The 16,467-nt window shown below is 31.1% G+C and overlaps 1 protein-coding gene across 1 annotated transcript; it reads left to right on the forward strand.

Moving 5' to 3' along the window:
• The first annotated feature begins 3,303 nt into the window (after positions 1-3,303).
• LOC124942765 (acidic endochitinase-like) lies at positions 3,304-4,197 on the forward strand. Its single transcript, XM_047483320.1, has one exon. The coding sequence runs from the start codon at positions 3,304-3,306 to the stop codon at positions 4,195-4,197; it is 894 nt and encodes a 297-aa protein (XP_047339276.1).
• The last annotated feature ends 12,270 nt before the right edge of the window (positions 4,198-16,467 follow it).

The raw sequence follows: 16,467 nt of genomic DNA on the forward strand, positions 1-16,467 counted from the left end.
CATAACAATAATGAACAAGAAAGGAGATAGTGGATCACCATGTCTAATCCATTGGGAACTCTCGAAAAATCCTTGAGAACTACCATTAACAATGACATAAAACTTAGCCATCGAGAGACAAAATCTAATCCACCCAATCCATTTCATACCCATTCCCATTATTCCCATTATATTAAACAAAACTCGCAATTAATGTGATCATAAGTTTTTTCGATGTCTAATTTGATAAAAATACATTTATCACCTCTTGAATTAGTTGAGTCAATACACTCATTGGGTATTACTAGATATAACCGTCTTTAATACCTTTCTCAATGCGTTGGCCAAACATTTTACGACAATCTTATAGAAAGATGAACGTGACTAATATACCTAAAGTTCTTCACATCAATAGTCCTTAGAGCTTTACAAATAAGACATAACCAAGTAGAGTTCCAACTCTTATGAAATGATGAAAAACGATAAAAATGATCAATTGCTTCCATAATTCCCGTCTAAAGAAAAGGTCACGCCTTCTTAAAAAAAGCCAAAGTAAATCATCGCATCCCGACACTTTATTACTTCCGCATCCTTTAATGACCTCCTCAATATATTCCAACGAAATCGAGCCTCCAACATATCTTTTTGCGCTAAAATAATTGAATTTAAACTAATACCATACAATTTAGGTCTAACCTTAAATTGCTCCTTAAACAAATCCTTATAAAATTTGACAATACTCGTAAAAATTTCTATTTCACTATCATGAACTTCTCCTTCGATCGAGATCAAATTAATCACATTATTTCTTACTTGTGCGTTAGAGATCCCATGGAAAAATTTGGTATTTCTATCTCCGACTTTTAACCATATAGCTCTACTTTGCTGACGTGCCACAATTTTTTCCTTCTTACACATAACGAACAACTTACTAACAATGTGAATCCAAGAACTAACCTCCTCAACGGAGAGTTCCCGAATCTCCTCAGTCCCGTAATGACATTAATTTCATTACATAAGTCTTTGATTTTAGCATAAAATAAAGCACGGTCTCCCACAAACCAACTTTTGAGAAGCGTTCGTAGATTCCTTAAGTTCACAAAGAGTTTACTCGACGAAGAACCAACTGATGTCTGACTCACCCACCATGATTACACATGCGGCATAAAGTTTTCCTTGATTAACCATTTATTTTCGAATCTAAATGGTCGACATTTCTCTCCATCATACAACATTCTATCAAAATAGATTCACTAATTAGAAATTTATCGATACGAGAATGAACTTGATCCCCATTGTCATTACCTTTCCTAAAGGTGAATTGACCACCTTCCAAAGACAAGTTGATAAGTTCAAGATCTTCAATTATCTCTAAGAACTCGTGCATTAGGCTACTAATCCTATTGACCCATTTCCTTTCAGACGGGATCTAACTTCGTTTATGTCGTCCATAAAAATAATTGGTAAGTCCTAAAAACTCACCACATTCTTCATTTCATTAAAAGACTCTGTTTTAAATTGTGATAGACTAGGTCCATAGACTGCATAAATTATCCATAGAAAATTATACTCCAAATTTCTTAATTGAACATTAACTGAGTATTTACCAAATTAATATCTATTTGCTCATACATGTTTTCATTCCATGACAACAAGAATTCCACCCAATGCCCCTATAAAATCAAGAGCTTCCCAACCACACAACCGCCAATTACATAGATCCTTAACGATCCATTGATTCATCTTCGAATTTTGGTTTCACTAAAATAGTATATGCCACAAACAAAAGTTCCCATTAGTGACTTAATGATACTTCTCTTCACACTATCATTTAACCCATAAACATTCCAAGCAATAATTTTTCCAATTATTGATAAAATCTAATCAAAATAACCATTTCTCGGTTTCGATATACACTTTCCTACCTGCATATAATCTTGCGGTAAGTCATTTAACTTCTTCAACTGACAATATTGGGTAGTTTTCCATGAATAATTATTTAAATAAAAAAGTAAGGGTGAAATCTCGTACAATAGACAGGTCATAAAATTTGTTTTCATACAAAGCCATCAGATATAATAATTAATACAATATTAAATTTAATTAATTATTATAATTATATATATCATCCTTATAAGAGATAATAATTAATACAATATTGATTAATATTATGACTTGTAGCTAGAACTTATCATGGTAAGTAATAACTATGTCCCTATATTATGATTAGTTCTTTTAAGCTATAGTTTTTTTTTTTTGAAATAAAGTAACTCGATTATCGTATTAACATTCTCACTTTAATTTTATGTGTTTTTAGTAAGAGAACTTCAAATCTATAATATTTGAACAAAATTTTATTTTTATAGTAAAAAATTTGGAAATCTAACATTTTCTTTACCAAATAAAAGAGAATTGGACAAACAATATTTCTTCAAAACCAATCATATTAAACATTAGAATTGGACACATGACATTACCTCTATAAATCTCACACAGTCATACTTGTTGTAATATCTCATAGTTTCAAGTACTTGTAGACTTCTTTTAAAGTTTTGTTTGTTTGTTGGTGTTGCAAGTCTTTAACGGAACTATTTTTTAGCATATATTAAACTTCAAACCGCTAGAACCCGAGTGATATTCATGGAAGAATGAGTTGTCATGTTTGGTTCATACTTTTTTTTATTTATAAAAAACGACTTAGCGTAATTTCATTAAAAATTCCCAAAAACAAAAAAAAAACCCACGAGTTTAAGTAATCATTCTAGACAAACCTAAAATGTTTGGTTCATACTTGCTAATAATATTCATGGAACTTCTTAGGTCGTTTATTCTTTGTTGTTAGTCGTTAAGAAAATCTATTGTATTGTGGTTGTTAAATTCAATTTAGTCATTTGGCTTAGACGTTTTGCATTTAGAGAGTGAAAGTTAAGACGATTGTTGTTCTAAAAGAACACGATGAAGTGCTGCTTCATCTTTTGTATTTTTTTAAATTTTCTATTATCTTATGATTACGTGGGATTTTCAAATGAAAAATAAAATACTTTTTCTAATATATTATGCACATAATAGGTTCTATTTTATTTAGATTTGTTGTATATGGTAATTAGTTTGACTACTAAACCAACTTAGAGTAAAAACAAATAGTAAATGAAAACACATCCCTTCAATTTAGTGGTCTTTGCCATTATATAATAGCTTGGCTGAAACGTAATGGCACGAAATTAAATAAACAAACACATCCATCAATCATGATCTTCACACACATATATAAGTTACCCATTTCCACTCTACTTCCACCACAAGAAACAACACATCTAATCACAAATGGCCATTCTACCAGCAAAAACTCTTATAACCCTCTTGTCCCTAATCATTCTAGTAATAGGTTGCAATGCCGGAGGAATTGCCATTTATTGGGGCCAAAACGGGTACGAGGGAACCCTATCCGAGACTTGTGCCACGGGCAATTATGACTTTGTAAACATAGCATTCCTTGCCACTTTCGGCAATGGACAAGCCCCCACAATCAACCTAGCCGGTCATTGCAATCCTTCCATTAACGAGTGCACCAAACTCAGCCCCGAGATCAAATCTTGTCAAGCAAAAGGCATTAAGGTCATTCTTTCGATAGGAGGTGGAGCCGGTAGCTATTACCTTGCCTCATCAGATGATGCGAGACAAGTCGCCACCTACCTTTGGAACAACTTCTTAGGTGGGACATCTTCATCGAGACCACTTGGTGATGCAATATTGGATGGAATCGACTTTGACATCGAGGGAGGGACTAACCAACATTGGGACGAATTAGCTACTTACCTTTCAAAGTATAGCAATAGGGGCAAGAAAGTTTACTTAACGGCAGCACCTCAATGCCCTTTTCCAGATGCTTGGATTGGAAATGCACTTAAGACAGGATTATTCGACTATGTTTGGGTACAATTCTATAACAATCCCCCGTGCCAGTATGCAATTGGTGATGTTACCAATTTGGAAGATGCTTGGAAACAATGGATTTCGGATATTCCGGCAAGTAAGATATTTTTGGGTCTACCCGCGGCTCAAGATGCTGCTGGAAGTGGATTCATTCCTGTGGGAGATTTAACTGAGAAAGTGCTTCCGGTGATTAAGGGATCTAGTAAGTATGGAGGTGTGATGCTGTGGTCGAAGTATTATGATGACCAGACCGGATATAGTTCTTCTATAAAGGCTCATGTCTAAATTTGTAAAACTAAATCCTTGATTACTATATATTAAGTAAACAATGTATGTTACTTCAAACGTTTATGGTAATAAATTTAAAACATCTTTCTAATGTAAAATAATTGAAATAAGGTGTGTATCGCAATTATGTGTTGCAAAACTAAGAAATTATAGACCCATTTACCTAAGTGAAACCCGAGAAACATGGCTAGAAAGACCTTATTTTAAAAACTCAGGATGCCAACTCAAGATGCTTTTTCCATCTGGTATCATTTATAATAAAGACATATATTTTTTGGATTTTATCTCCTTTTCTAGCCTAACGGCTACACGAAATTGATAATTTTCAGCCTCTTTATGGTTTTGTGTTCGAACTCGTCAAGCGACAAGTTATGCGCATAGTTAAATGATTAAGTGTGTTTGCGTGCTATATACTTAATCCGTTATCCTATTTTTTTTATATATTTTTTGGTTTTATCACCTATTTTCAATTTAAATGAATAAAAACAATTAAATTGAGAAAATAAAATACATTTTTTTTATCCTTTTAATATGAAATAAATATATTATTTTAACTTTATTTGTATTCTCATCCCACCAATGTTATCAAAAATAATTCAAATTCCTAAAAGATATGTTAATTATTATGTTTGATTCTCTATTAGAAAATTGTAATTTCTTACCTTTTTAAAATTTTGAAATTATTATTTATTTGACTTCATATTGATGAACACTCAAATTAAATATCCAAATATTCTAAAAAAGATGACTTTTTATTGCACTCCTAGAATCCTAAGCTTCATTATTTGTAATATCGAGATTATATAACTTATTGTAATCTTATAATTGTTTATTTTTTCTTTTTTAGTGAAAATAAAAATAAAATTTTTTTCTTTATCTTTTATAATATGGTGTCATTATTAAATAAATATAAATAAGACATCAACTTATTTTTTAATTATTTATTGAATAACTTAATTCAATATATTTATGACTATCACAATTGCAACTCGGTAACCAACCAAATATAATATAGGTTATTGTATAATTATTTATAAGTAAACTTTTACTAGGTTAAAAAAGATAGTTAGTTAATTTTCTCAAAATAAAAAAGAGTACAATGTGAGTAATTTTATCTTTACAAAGCTCGCAGGATACTAATTAAATGCTAGTTATCTTCTGGAAGTTCGAGATAAGTACCATGCTTTGAGACATAAAATGAGTGATATAAAAAATTGATCGAATAAACAAAATTAAAAATTAAAAGTAAGAATTTAGAGGACGTAAAACGCACGAGAACAAGTGAATATGGTTAGAAACAGACATTGCCCCAAAATTGGGCCGACAAGGCCCATACGCATACTAGAAGGAAACCCTAACTCTATGTATAAATACAACTAAGCTCCTCTAGCCGCACACCTCTCAAGGTATTACCTCCTCGAAAGAAGCCTCATTTGTCACAACCATGCTACAATTCATTTTCGACTTCGAGAGGCGACAATGAGTTTTCAATATATGTCTTCATTTTCTACTAGAAGGAATTGCAAAACGTCTACGTTATCAACATCAAGAATTCAATATAAATTTTTGGTTAGCACGTTTCACTTGCGTTTCAGATTTTTTGATTTATAGTTCGTTTTGTTCGATCAACACTAATTTATTTTTCAAATCACTGGATTTTGTATGGATACAAGTAGATTCATTGTCAATTATGTCCTTGACATGAGACTTGGCTGGTTAACGATGAGTTCGCTCTAAGCCTGAAGTGAAAGCGATGATCGATAGCAGGAGATCAATCTATTTAGACAAATCTGTGCTTTTTGAGAAGCCTTCAAAACGTAAAGTTACATATCCAAGACTAAATCAAAAGATAGAGGACAAGTCATCGTCCAACTGTATGGTTAAGGTAGTTTGGTTCGACCAATTTGGTCCATCGCTACTTATCCAAATGTTGAGTATTCAAACAAATATTTGGGAGTGTAGCTTAAGAGTTTTGTCAAATATAGAACTCTCCTAATATTTTGTCGTTAATTTATTTAATGTTAATCGCACATTTTATTTATTTATTATATTTTTTTAACATCAAATAAACAAAATTTTAATTTATTTATTTATTTATAATATTAAAATTATTATGTTTGATTCTCTATTAGAACATTGTAATTTCTTACCGTCAAGCGACTAGTTATGCGCATAGTTAAATGATTAAGTGTGTTTGCGTGCTATATACTTAATCCGTTATCCCATTTTTTTTTTTATATTTTTTGATTTTTATCACCTATTTTCAATTTAAATGAATAAAAACAATTAAATTAAGAAAATAAAATACATTTTTTTATCCTTTTAATATGAAATAAATATATTATTTTAACTTTATTTGTATTCTCATCCCACCAATGTTATCAAAATAATTCAAATTCCTAAAAGATATGTTAATTATTATGTTTGATTCTCTATTAGAACATTGTAATTTCTAACCTTTTTAAAATTTTAAAATTATTATTTATTTGACTTCATATTGATGAACACTCAAAATTAAATATCCAAATATTTTAAAAAAGATGACTATTTATTGCACTCCTAGAATCCTAAGCTTCATTATTTGTAATATCGAGATTATATAACTTATTGTAATCTTATAATTGTTTATTTTTTCTTTTTAAGTGAAAATAAAAATAAAAATTTATTTCTTTATCTTTTATAATATGGTGTCATTATTAAATAAATATAAATAAGACATCAACTTATTTTTTAATTATTTATTGAATAACTTAATTCAATATATTTATGACTATCACAATTGCAACTCGGTAACCAACCAAATATAATATAGGTTAGTGTATAATTATTTATAAGTAAACTTTTACCAGGTTAAAAAAGAAAGTTAGTTAATTTTCTCAAAATAAAAAAGAGTACAATGGGAGTAATTTTATATAAAGGTCGCAGGATACTAATTAAATGCTAGTTATCTTCTGGAAGTTAGAGATAAGTACCATGCTTTGAGACATAAAATGAGTGATATAAAAAATTGATCGAATAAACAAAATTAAAAATTAATAGTAAGAATTTATATGACGTAAAACGCACGAGAACAAGTGAATATGGTTAGAAACAGGCATTGCACCAAAGATTGGGCCGACAAGGCTCATACACATACTAGAAGGAAACCCTAACTCTATGTATAAATACAACTAAGATTCTCTAGTCGCACACCTCTCAAGGTATTACCTCCTCGAAAGAAGCCTCATTTGTCACAACCATGCTACATTTCATTTTCGACTTCGAGAGGCGACACTGAATTTTCAATATATGTCTTCATTTTATACTAGAAGGAATTGAAAAACGTCTACGTTATCAACATCAAGAATTTAATCTTCATTTTTGGTTAGCGCGTTTCACTTGCGTTTCAGATTTTCTGATTTATAGTTCGTTTTGTTCAGCACTAATTTATTTTTCAAATCACTGGATTTTGCATGGATACAAGTAGATTCATTGTCAATTATGTCTTTGACATGAGACTTGGCTGGTTAACGATGAGTTCGCTCTAAGCCTAAAGTGAAAGCGATGATCGATAGCAGGAGATCAATCTATTCAGACAAATCTGTGCTTTTTGAGAAGCCTTCAAAACGTAAAATTACATATCCAAGACTAAATCAAAAAATACAGGACAAGTCAACGTTCAACTGTATGGTTAAGGTAGTTTGGTTCGACCAATTTGGTCCATCGCTACTTATCCAAATGTTGAGCGTTCAAACAAATATTTGGGAGTGTAGCTTAAGAGTTTTTGTCAAATATAGAACTCTCCTAATATTTTGTCGTTAACTTATTTAATGTTAATCGCACATTTTATTTATTTATTATATTTTTTTTATCATCAAATAATCAAAATTTGAATTTATTTATTTATTTATTAATATTAAAATTATTATGTTTGATTCTCTATTAGAACATTGTAATTTCTTACCGTCAAGCGACTAGTTATGCGCATAGCTAAATGATTAAGTGTGTTTGCGTGCTATATACTTAATCCGTTATCCCATTTTTTTTTATATTTTTTGGTTTTATCACCTATTTTCAATTTAAATGAATAAAAACAATTAAATTGAGAAAATAAAATACATTTTTTTAATCCTTTTAATATGAAATAAATATATTATTTTAACTTTATTTGTATTCTCATCCCACCAATGTTATCAAAATAATTCAAATTCCTAAAAGATATGTTAATTATTATGTTTGATTCTCTATTAGAACATTGTAATTTCTTACCTTTTTAAAATTTTAAAATTATTATTTATTTGACTTCATATTGATGAACACTCAAATTAAATATCCAAATATTCTAAAAAAGATGACTATTTATTGCACTCCTAGAATCCTAAGCTTCATTATTTGTAATATCAAGATTATATAACTTATTGTAATCTTATAATTGTTTATTTTTTCTTTTAAAGTGAAAATAAAAATAAAAATTTATTTCTTTATCTTTTATAATATGGTGTCATTATTAAATAAATATAAATAAGACATCAACTTATTTTTTAATTATTTATTGAATAACTTAATTCAATATATTTATGACTATCACAATTGCAACTCGGTAACCAACCAAATATAATATAGGTTAGTGTATAATTATTTATAAGTAAACTTTTACCAGGTTAAAAAAGATAGTTAGTTAATTTTCTCAAAATAAAAAAGAGTACAATGTGAGTAATTTTATATAAAGCTCGCAGGATACTAATTAAATGCTAGTTATCTTCTGGAAGTTCGAGATAAGTACCATGCTTTGAGACATAAAATGAGTGATATAAAAAATTGATCGAATAAAAGAAATTAAAAATTAATAGTAAGAATTTATATGACGTAAAACGCACGAGAACCAGTGAATATGGTTAGAAATAGACATTGCCCCAAAGATTGGGCCGACAAGGCCCATACGTATACTAGAAGGAAAGCCTAACTCTATGTATAAATACAACTAAACTTCTCTAGCCGCACACCTCTCAAGGTATTACCTCCTCGAAAGAAGTCTCATTTGTCACAACCATGCTACATTTCATTTTCGACTTCGAGAGGCGACACTGAGTTTTCAATATATGTCTTCATTTTCTACTAGAAGGAATTGCAAAATGTCTACGTTATCAACATCAAGAATTCAATCTTCATTTTTGGTTAGCGCGTTTCACTTGCGTTTCAGATTTTCTGATTTATAGTTCGTTTTGTTCGATCATCACTAATTTATTTTTCAAATCACTGGATTTTGCATGGATACAAGTAGATTCATTGTCAATTATGTCCTTGACATGAGACTTGGCTGGTTAACGATGAGTTCGCTCTAAGCCTGAAGTGAAAGCGATGATCGATAGCAGGAGATCAATCTATTCAGACAAATCTGTGCTTTTTGAGAAGACTTCAAAACGTAAAATTACATATCCTAGACTAAATCAAAAGATAGAGGACAAGTCATCGTTCAACTGTATAGTTAAGGTAGTTTGGTTCGACCAATTTGGTCCATCGCTACTTATCCAAATGTTGAGTATTCAAACAAATATTTGGGAGTGTAGCTTAAGAGTTTTGTCAAATATAGAACTCTCCTAATATTTTGTCGTTAATTTATTTAATGTTAATCGCACATTTTATTTATTTATTATATTTTTTTAACATCAAATAAATAAAATTTGAATTTATTTATTTATTTATAATATTAAAATTATTATGTTTGATTCTCTATTAGAACATTGTAATTTCTTACCGTCAAGCGACTAGTTATACGCATAGTTAAATGATTAAGTGTGTTTGAGTGCTATATACTTAATCCGTTATCCCATTTTTTTTATATATTTTTTGATTTTTATCACCTATTTTCAATTTAAATGAATAAAAACAATTCAATTGAGAAAAATAAAAATTTATTATTTTATCTTTTATAATATGGTGTCATTATTAAATAAATATAAATAAGATATCAACTTATTTTTTAATTATTTATTGAATAACTTAATTCAATATATTTATGACTATCACAATTGCAACTCGGTAACCAACCAAATATAATATAGGTTAGTGTATAATTATTTATAAGTAAACTTTTACCAGGTTAAAAAAGATAGTTAGTTAATTTTCTCAAAATAAAAAAGAGTACAATGTGAGTAATTTTATATAAAGCTCGCAGGATACTAATTAAATGCTAGTTATCTTCTGGAAGTTCGAGATAAGTACCATGCTTTGAGACATAAAATGAGTGATATAAAAAATTGATCGAATAAACAAAATTAAAAATTAATAGTAAGAATTTATATGACGTAAAACGCACGAGAACAAGTGAATATGGTTAGAAACAGACATTTCCCCAAAGATTGGGCCGAAAAGGCCCATACGCATACTAGAAGGAAACCATAACTCTATGTATAAATACAATTAAGCTTCTCTAGCCGCACACCTCTCAAGGTATTACCTCCTCGAAAGAAGCCTCATTTGTCACAATCATTCTACATTTCATTTTCGACTTTGAGAGGCGACACTGAGTTTTCAATATATGTCTTCATTTTCTACTAGAAGGAATTGCAAAACGTCTACGTTATCAACATCAAGAATTCAATCTAAATTTTTGGTTAGCGCGTTTCACTTGCGTTTCAGATTTTCTGATTTATAATTCGTTTTGTTCGATCAACACTAATTTATTTTTCAAATCACTGGATTTTGCATGGATACAAGTACATTCATTGTCAATTATGTCCTTGACATGAGACTTGGCTGGTTAACGATGAGTTCGCTCTAAGCCTGAAGTGAAAGCGATGATCGATAGCAGGAGATCAATCTATTTAGACAAATCTGTGCTTTTTGAGAAGTCTTCAAAACGTAAAATTACATATCCAAGACTAAATCAAAAGATAGAGGACAAGTCATTGTTCAACTGTATGGTTAAGGTAGTTTGGTTCGACCAATTTGGTCCATCGCTACTTATCCAAATGTTGAGCGTTCAAACAAATATTTGGGAGTGTAGCTTAAGAGTTTTGTCAAATATAGAACTCTCCTAATATTTTGTCGTTAACTTATTTAATGTTAATCGCACATTTTATTTATTTATTATATTTTTTTAACATCAAATAAACAAAACTTAAATTTATTTATTTATTTATTAATATTAAAAAATAAAAAAATTCCAATTGTAGTTCCTCCGTCATCTGAAACCTCGGGCTTTACTGAACCCCATGATTACCGCATATGTCAACAACGATAATTCTACTTCCTTGAATGTGGTCTTCTCCGCCACTCTTTTATCCCTCTGGAAAACAACTCAATCGTCATTATTTGGCTACGTGACCTTGTTCGATCTGTCGATCACCGCCTTCTCGATACTTGTGCTCTAAAACTCCGAATCCATGCGCTCCCTCTAAAACTCTGACATCTCTCTCTTGGCGTTCAACCATAGATAATAGCTCTATCTATGGTTACCACTGGGAAGATAGCTACCCAACGTTGAACATTCATATTTACGTGACATTGCTCAGTTCCATTTTCAATAGCCAAGAAGAAACCGTAGTAATTGATGACGTCGACGACTACGAGATTTTCGAATTGATGAAGAAGACGTGGACAACGTTAGCGATAAATTCTGATCAATCCACAACTTATGCATTGTTGGGCCTTTGGGTCCAGCCCAATCAGACATTTAATTAAATGAGCAAAACTTAAGAATACTGCTCATTCTATCACTTCTAGAGAGAGAAGACATTCTGCAAAGAAGAATAAATAGAGGAAGAAGAAAAGAAGGAGGCAGTAGATCTCTTACATTTTCACCTTCAGGTTCCAACTTCTTGTTGTCTTATATCTAGACTAGCTTGAGTCTAAATGAAATTGGTTTTCTCTGTTTGTGTACCTTAACTTAGGGTTTAAAGTTGAGAAGAACATTTGTATCTGTTTCTTGTTTAAAGTGAAATTTGCTGGTTGGCCCCGTGGTTTTTTACCCTCCACGTTGAGAAGGTTTTCCACGTAAATTCGGTGTTGTTTTGTTCTGTGCTTGATCTTTTATTTTAGACTTGTATAATCTGTGCATTTACCCATATCACAATGCTAGATTACAGTATAAAAGTAATTTTCGTTTCAAAATTCCCAACAAATGGTATCAGAGCTGTTAGGTTTATTTTTGAATAGTGCTTTTGTAGGTTGAGATGGAAGGCAATAGCACAATGATCAGGTTGACAAATAATAACTGGCAGATTTGGAAATTAAAGATGGAGGATATCCTTTACTGTAAAGACTTATATGAGCCGGTTGAAGGAGATAGTGCGAAGCCAAAAGATATGTCTGACAGTGATTGGACAAAATTGAACCGGAAAGCAGTCGACACAATCAGATAGTGGCTTGATGATAGTGTGTACCACCATGTAGCAAGTGAGAAAAGTGCACATGAGTTGTGGAAGAAGCTGAAGTCATTGTATGAGAAAAAACAGTAGGTAACAAAGTGTTTCTGATTCGAAAGTTAGTAAATCTGAAATTCAGAGAAGGTGCAGGTGTTTCTAAGCATTTAAATGAGTTCTAGAGCTTGATTAATCAATTGTTAGTGATGGAGATGACCTTAAAAGATGAGCTACAAGCCTTATTGCTCTTAGGATCATTATCCGAGAGTTTTCAGGAGGCACAAGTTCATAAAGACAAAGCTAAGTGGCAGAATACAATGAAAGATGAGTTGAAGTCATTGCAAGAGATGGGCTCATATGAGCTGGTGGAACTTCCTAAGGGCCGAAAGGCATTGAGAAAGAAATGGGTGTTCAAGCTAAAGAGAGATGAAAATGGAGAAATTATGAAGTACAAAGCTCGACTTGTTGTAAAGGGTTTTGGACAGAAACAGGGCATCGCCTTTGAGGAGATTTTCTCACCAGTGGTAAAGATGACTTCCATTCGTACAGTGTTAGGTCTAGTAGCTAACTTAGACCTTGAGCTTGAACAACTTGATGTAAAAACTGCATTTCTTCATGGTAACTTGGAATAAGAGATCTACATGGTGCAACCAGAGGGATTTGAAGTGAAAGAAAATGAGAACATGGTTTGCAAATTGAAGAAGAGTCTATACGGTTTGAAACAACCTCCGAGACAGTGGTACAAGAAATTTGACTCTTTTATGATGAGTCATGAGTACCAGAGAACCAAGGCAGATCCATGTGTTTACTTCAAAAGATTTTTTAATGGAAAGTTTCTGATCCTTTTACTCTATGTTGAAGATATGTTGATTGTAGGACATGATTCTGAGAAAATAGCAATGTTGAAGAAAGAGATGTCCAAGACATTTGATATGAAGGACATGGGCCAAGCACATCAAATATTGGGAATGCAAATTACTCATGATAGAAAGACTAAGAGACTTTGGTTGTCACAAGAGAAGTACATTGAAAGGGTGCTTGAAAGATTCAACATGCAAGGAGCAAAGGAAGTAAGTTGTCCACTCCTATCCATTTTAAATTGAGCAAGAAGATGTGTCCATCAACAGAGAAAGAAAATGATGAAATGTCAAGTGTTCCATACTCCTCAGCTGTATGGAGTTTGGTGTATGCAATGGTTTGCACTAGGCCAGATATAGCGCATGCAGTCGGTGTGGTAAGTAGGTTCCTTTCTAATCTAGGAAAACAACATTGGGATGCAGTGAAGTGGATTCTTAGATATCTAAGAGGCACTTCTAATTTGTGTTTGAGTTTTGGAAATGGTGAAACTGTGTTAGAAGGTTACACAAATGCTGATATGGCTGGAGAACTAGATCACAAAAAATCCACTTCGGGTTATGTGTTTACTTTTGCAGGGGGAGTCGTGTCATGGCAATCCAAGTTGCAGAAATGTGTGGCTTTATCAACAACAGAAGCAGAATACATTGTAGCAACTGAAGCTGGTAAGGAGTTATTGTGGATGATTAGATTTCTCCTAGAGCTTGTTATGCAACAAGAAGATGCAATTGTTTTCTGTGATATCCAGAGTGCCATAGATTTTAGCAAGAATGCTACATATCATTCCAGAACTAAGCATATTGATGTGAGGTTTCATTGGTTAACAGATATAATAGAAAGTTAACAGATGAAGCTGAAGAAAATCCACACGGATAAGAACCCATCACACATGTTTACGAAGATTGTTCCAAAAGACAAGCTCGAGCTCTGTTATCGGCTTGTCGACATGAATACCAAGTGATGACTTGAAGATCGGTGTGCTTCTCTCTGTGGGATGGAGGGGGAGATTGTTGGGCCTTTTGGTCCAGCCCAATCAAGCATTTAATTAAATGAGCAAAACCTAAGAATGCTGCTCATTCTATCACTTCTAGAGAGAGAAGACATTCTGCAAAGAAGAAGAAACAGAGGAAGAAGAAGTGAAGGAGGCAGTAGATCTCTTACATTTTCACCTTCAGGTTCCCATTTCTTGTTGTCTTATATCTTGACTAGCTTGAGTCTGAATGAAATTGATTTTCTATTTTTATGTACCTCAACTTAGGGTTTAAAGTTGAGAAGAACATTTGTATCTGTTTCTTGTTTATAGTGAAATTTACTGGTTGGCCCCGTGGTTTTTTACCCTCCAGGTTGAGAGAGTTTTCCACGTAAATCTGGTGTTGTTTTGTTATGTGCTTGATCTTCTATTTTAGACTTGGATAATCTGTGCATTTACCCATCTCACATTGCTAGATTACAGTATAAAAGTAATCTTCGTTTCAAAATTCCCAACATGCATCACTAAGACTCAGAGGTTGAGCTTCTTAGGGCGACATTGGTGATGTTGAACGAGTTGATGGAAGATTCAAAGTGGGTCGTAATGACATCGATAAACCCGGTTTATTTAAGGATGTTAGTTCCAATCATGGTGGAAATGAAGAGCTGGTCAGTGAAAAGTTAGAGGATTATCACAGATACTATCGTACATCGTACAGGGAGACATGAATAATTAATGGAGAATCGGTTGCTTATAGTCAAAGGTATTAGAGATTTGGACTCCATCAACAACAAATTCCAAAGTTGGACTAGGATGACTGAATTGTTGAAAACCAAAGGGAAATGCAACTAATGCAGTTGCATAGGGCTTCCCAATTTTCTTTTTAGGCCTCCAAATTTTCCAAATTGTTAGTATATAATATTATTATCTCTATTATTAATTATATATTATAAAATATATATTTTATCGTATAATATCATATTTTTTTTATATTTATTTAATTTTTTTATATTTATTTTCTTATAATATGCTAACTTTTTCTCTCCATATTATGTATAATAATATATTTTTCTCTCTCCCCATATTATATAATAATATATATTACTTATTTCTCTCTCTAATTTATATAATATAATAATTTTTTATCTCTTCATATTAAATCTAATATAATAGTATATTATTTTTTCTCTCTTATAAATATTTTATTATTTTTATCTTTAATATTAGGCTCATTTTCTATTTATTCTTATTGTTGCCCTTTTTTATCACTAACCCTAATTATATTGTTTATATTTAGCCACTTTTCATTTTAATAATTTAATTTTTTTTATCATAAATCCAACCTAAATCCAACCCTAATTGTGAAAATCATAGGTTATATTATAATGCTCTTAATAATTTTTTTATTTGTTCTTGTTCTTATTTTTATCTTCATAATCTCTTCTCATTTTAAAATATTTATCATATTTTTTTTATTATATAAACATCATTTGCTTCAAAAAAATGGAAGGAGGTGTATTTTTGTTGAATCGAATATTAGTTAATTGATAAATTATTATGGTATATTTTTTGTTTAAAATTTATTATATTAATGAATTTGTACACATTGTTATATATTTAATATTTTATTTTTATAAATATATAATTATTAATTTTTTTTTAATTTTATTGGATCACAAAATTTGAATTTTCATGGATCTTGGGACGGCCTGATTGTATTTTCTAAGCTCAAAAACATTTACATGGTTTTTCTGTCCATGGACAAGCCATCTTAGGCCTTGTTTGATGAAAGGATTTTTGGGATAAAACCCAGTTTTTATCCCAAAATCCAAATATCTTATCAACCATTAAATCAAATAATTTTATCATTTAAATATTAAAACTATCATCTAATTTTATTCTCTCTCTAAACCATCATTCTCTCACCTATACCATATTCTCTAAAGTCAAAGGGCAAATTAGTCTTCAAATTTTTAAAACCAATTTTTTCTTACTTTTTATCAAACAAGAGTTTTTTTGGATAAAACCTAGACAAAACCCAAAAAACTATTTCCTCAAACAAGGCCTAAAGAGGATTGACGGTGATGCTGCAGCAGTGAG

This window comes from Impatiens glandulifera, chromosome 6 (assembly GCF_907164915.1).
Source record: "Impatiens glandulifera chromosome 6, dImpGla2.1, whole genome shotgun sequence".
NCBI classification, from domain to species: domain Eukaryota; kingdom Viridiplantae; phylum Streptophyta; class Magnoliopsida; order Ericales; family Balsaminaceae; genus Impatiens; species Impatiens glandulifera.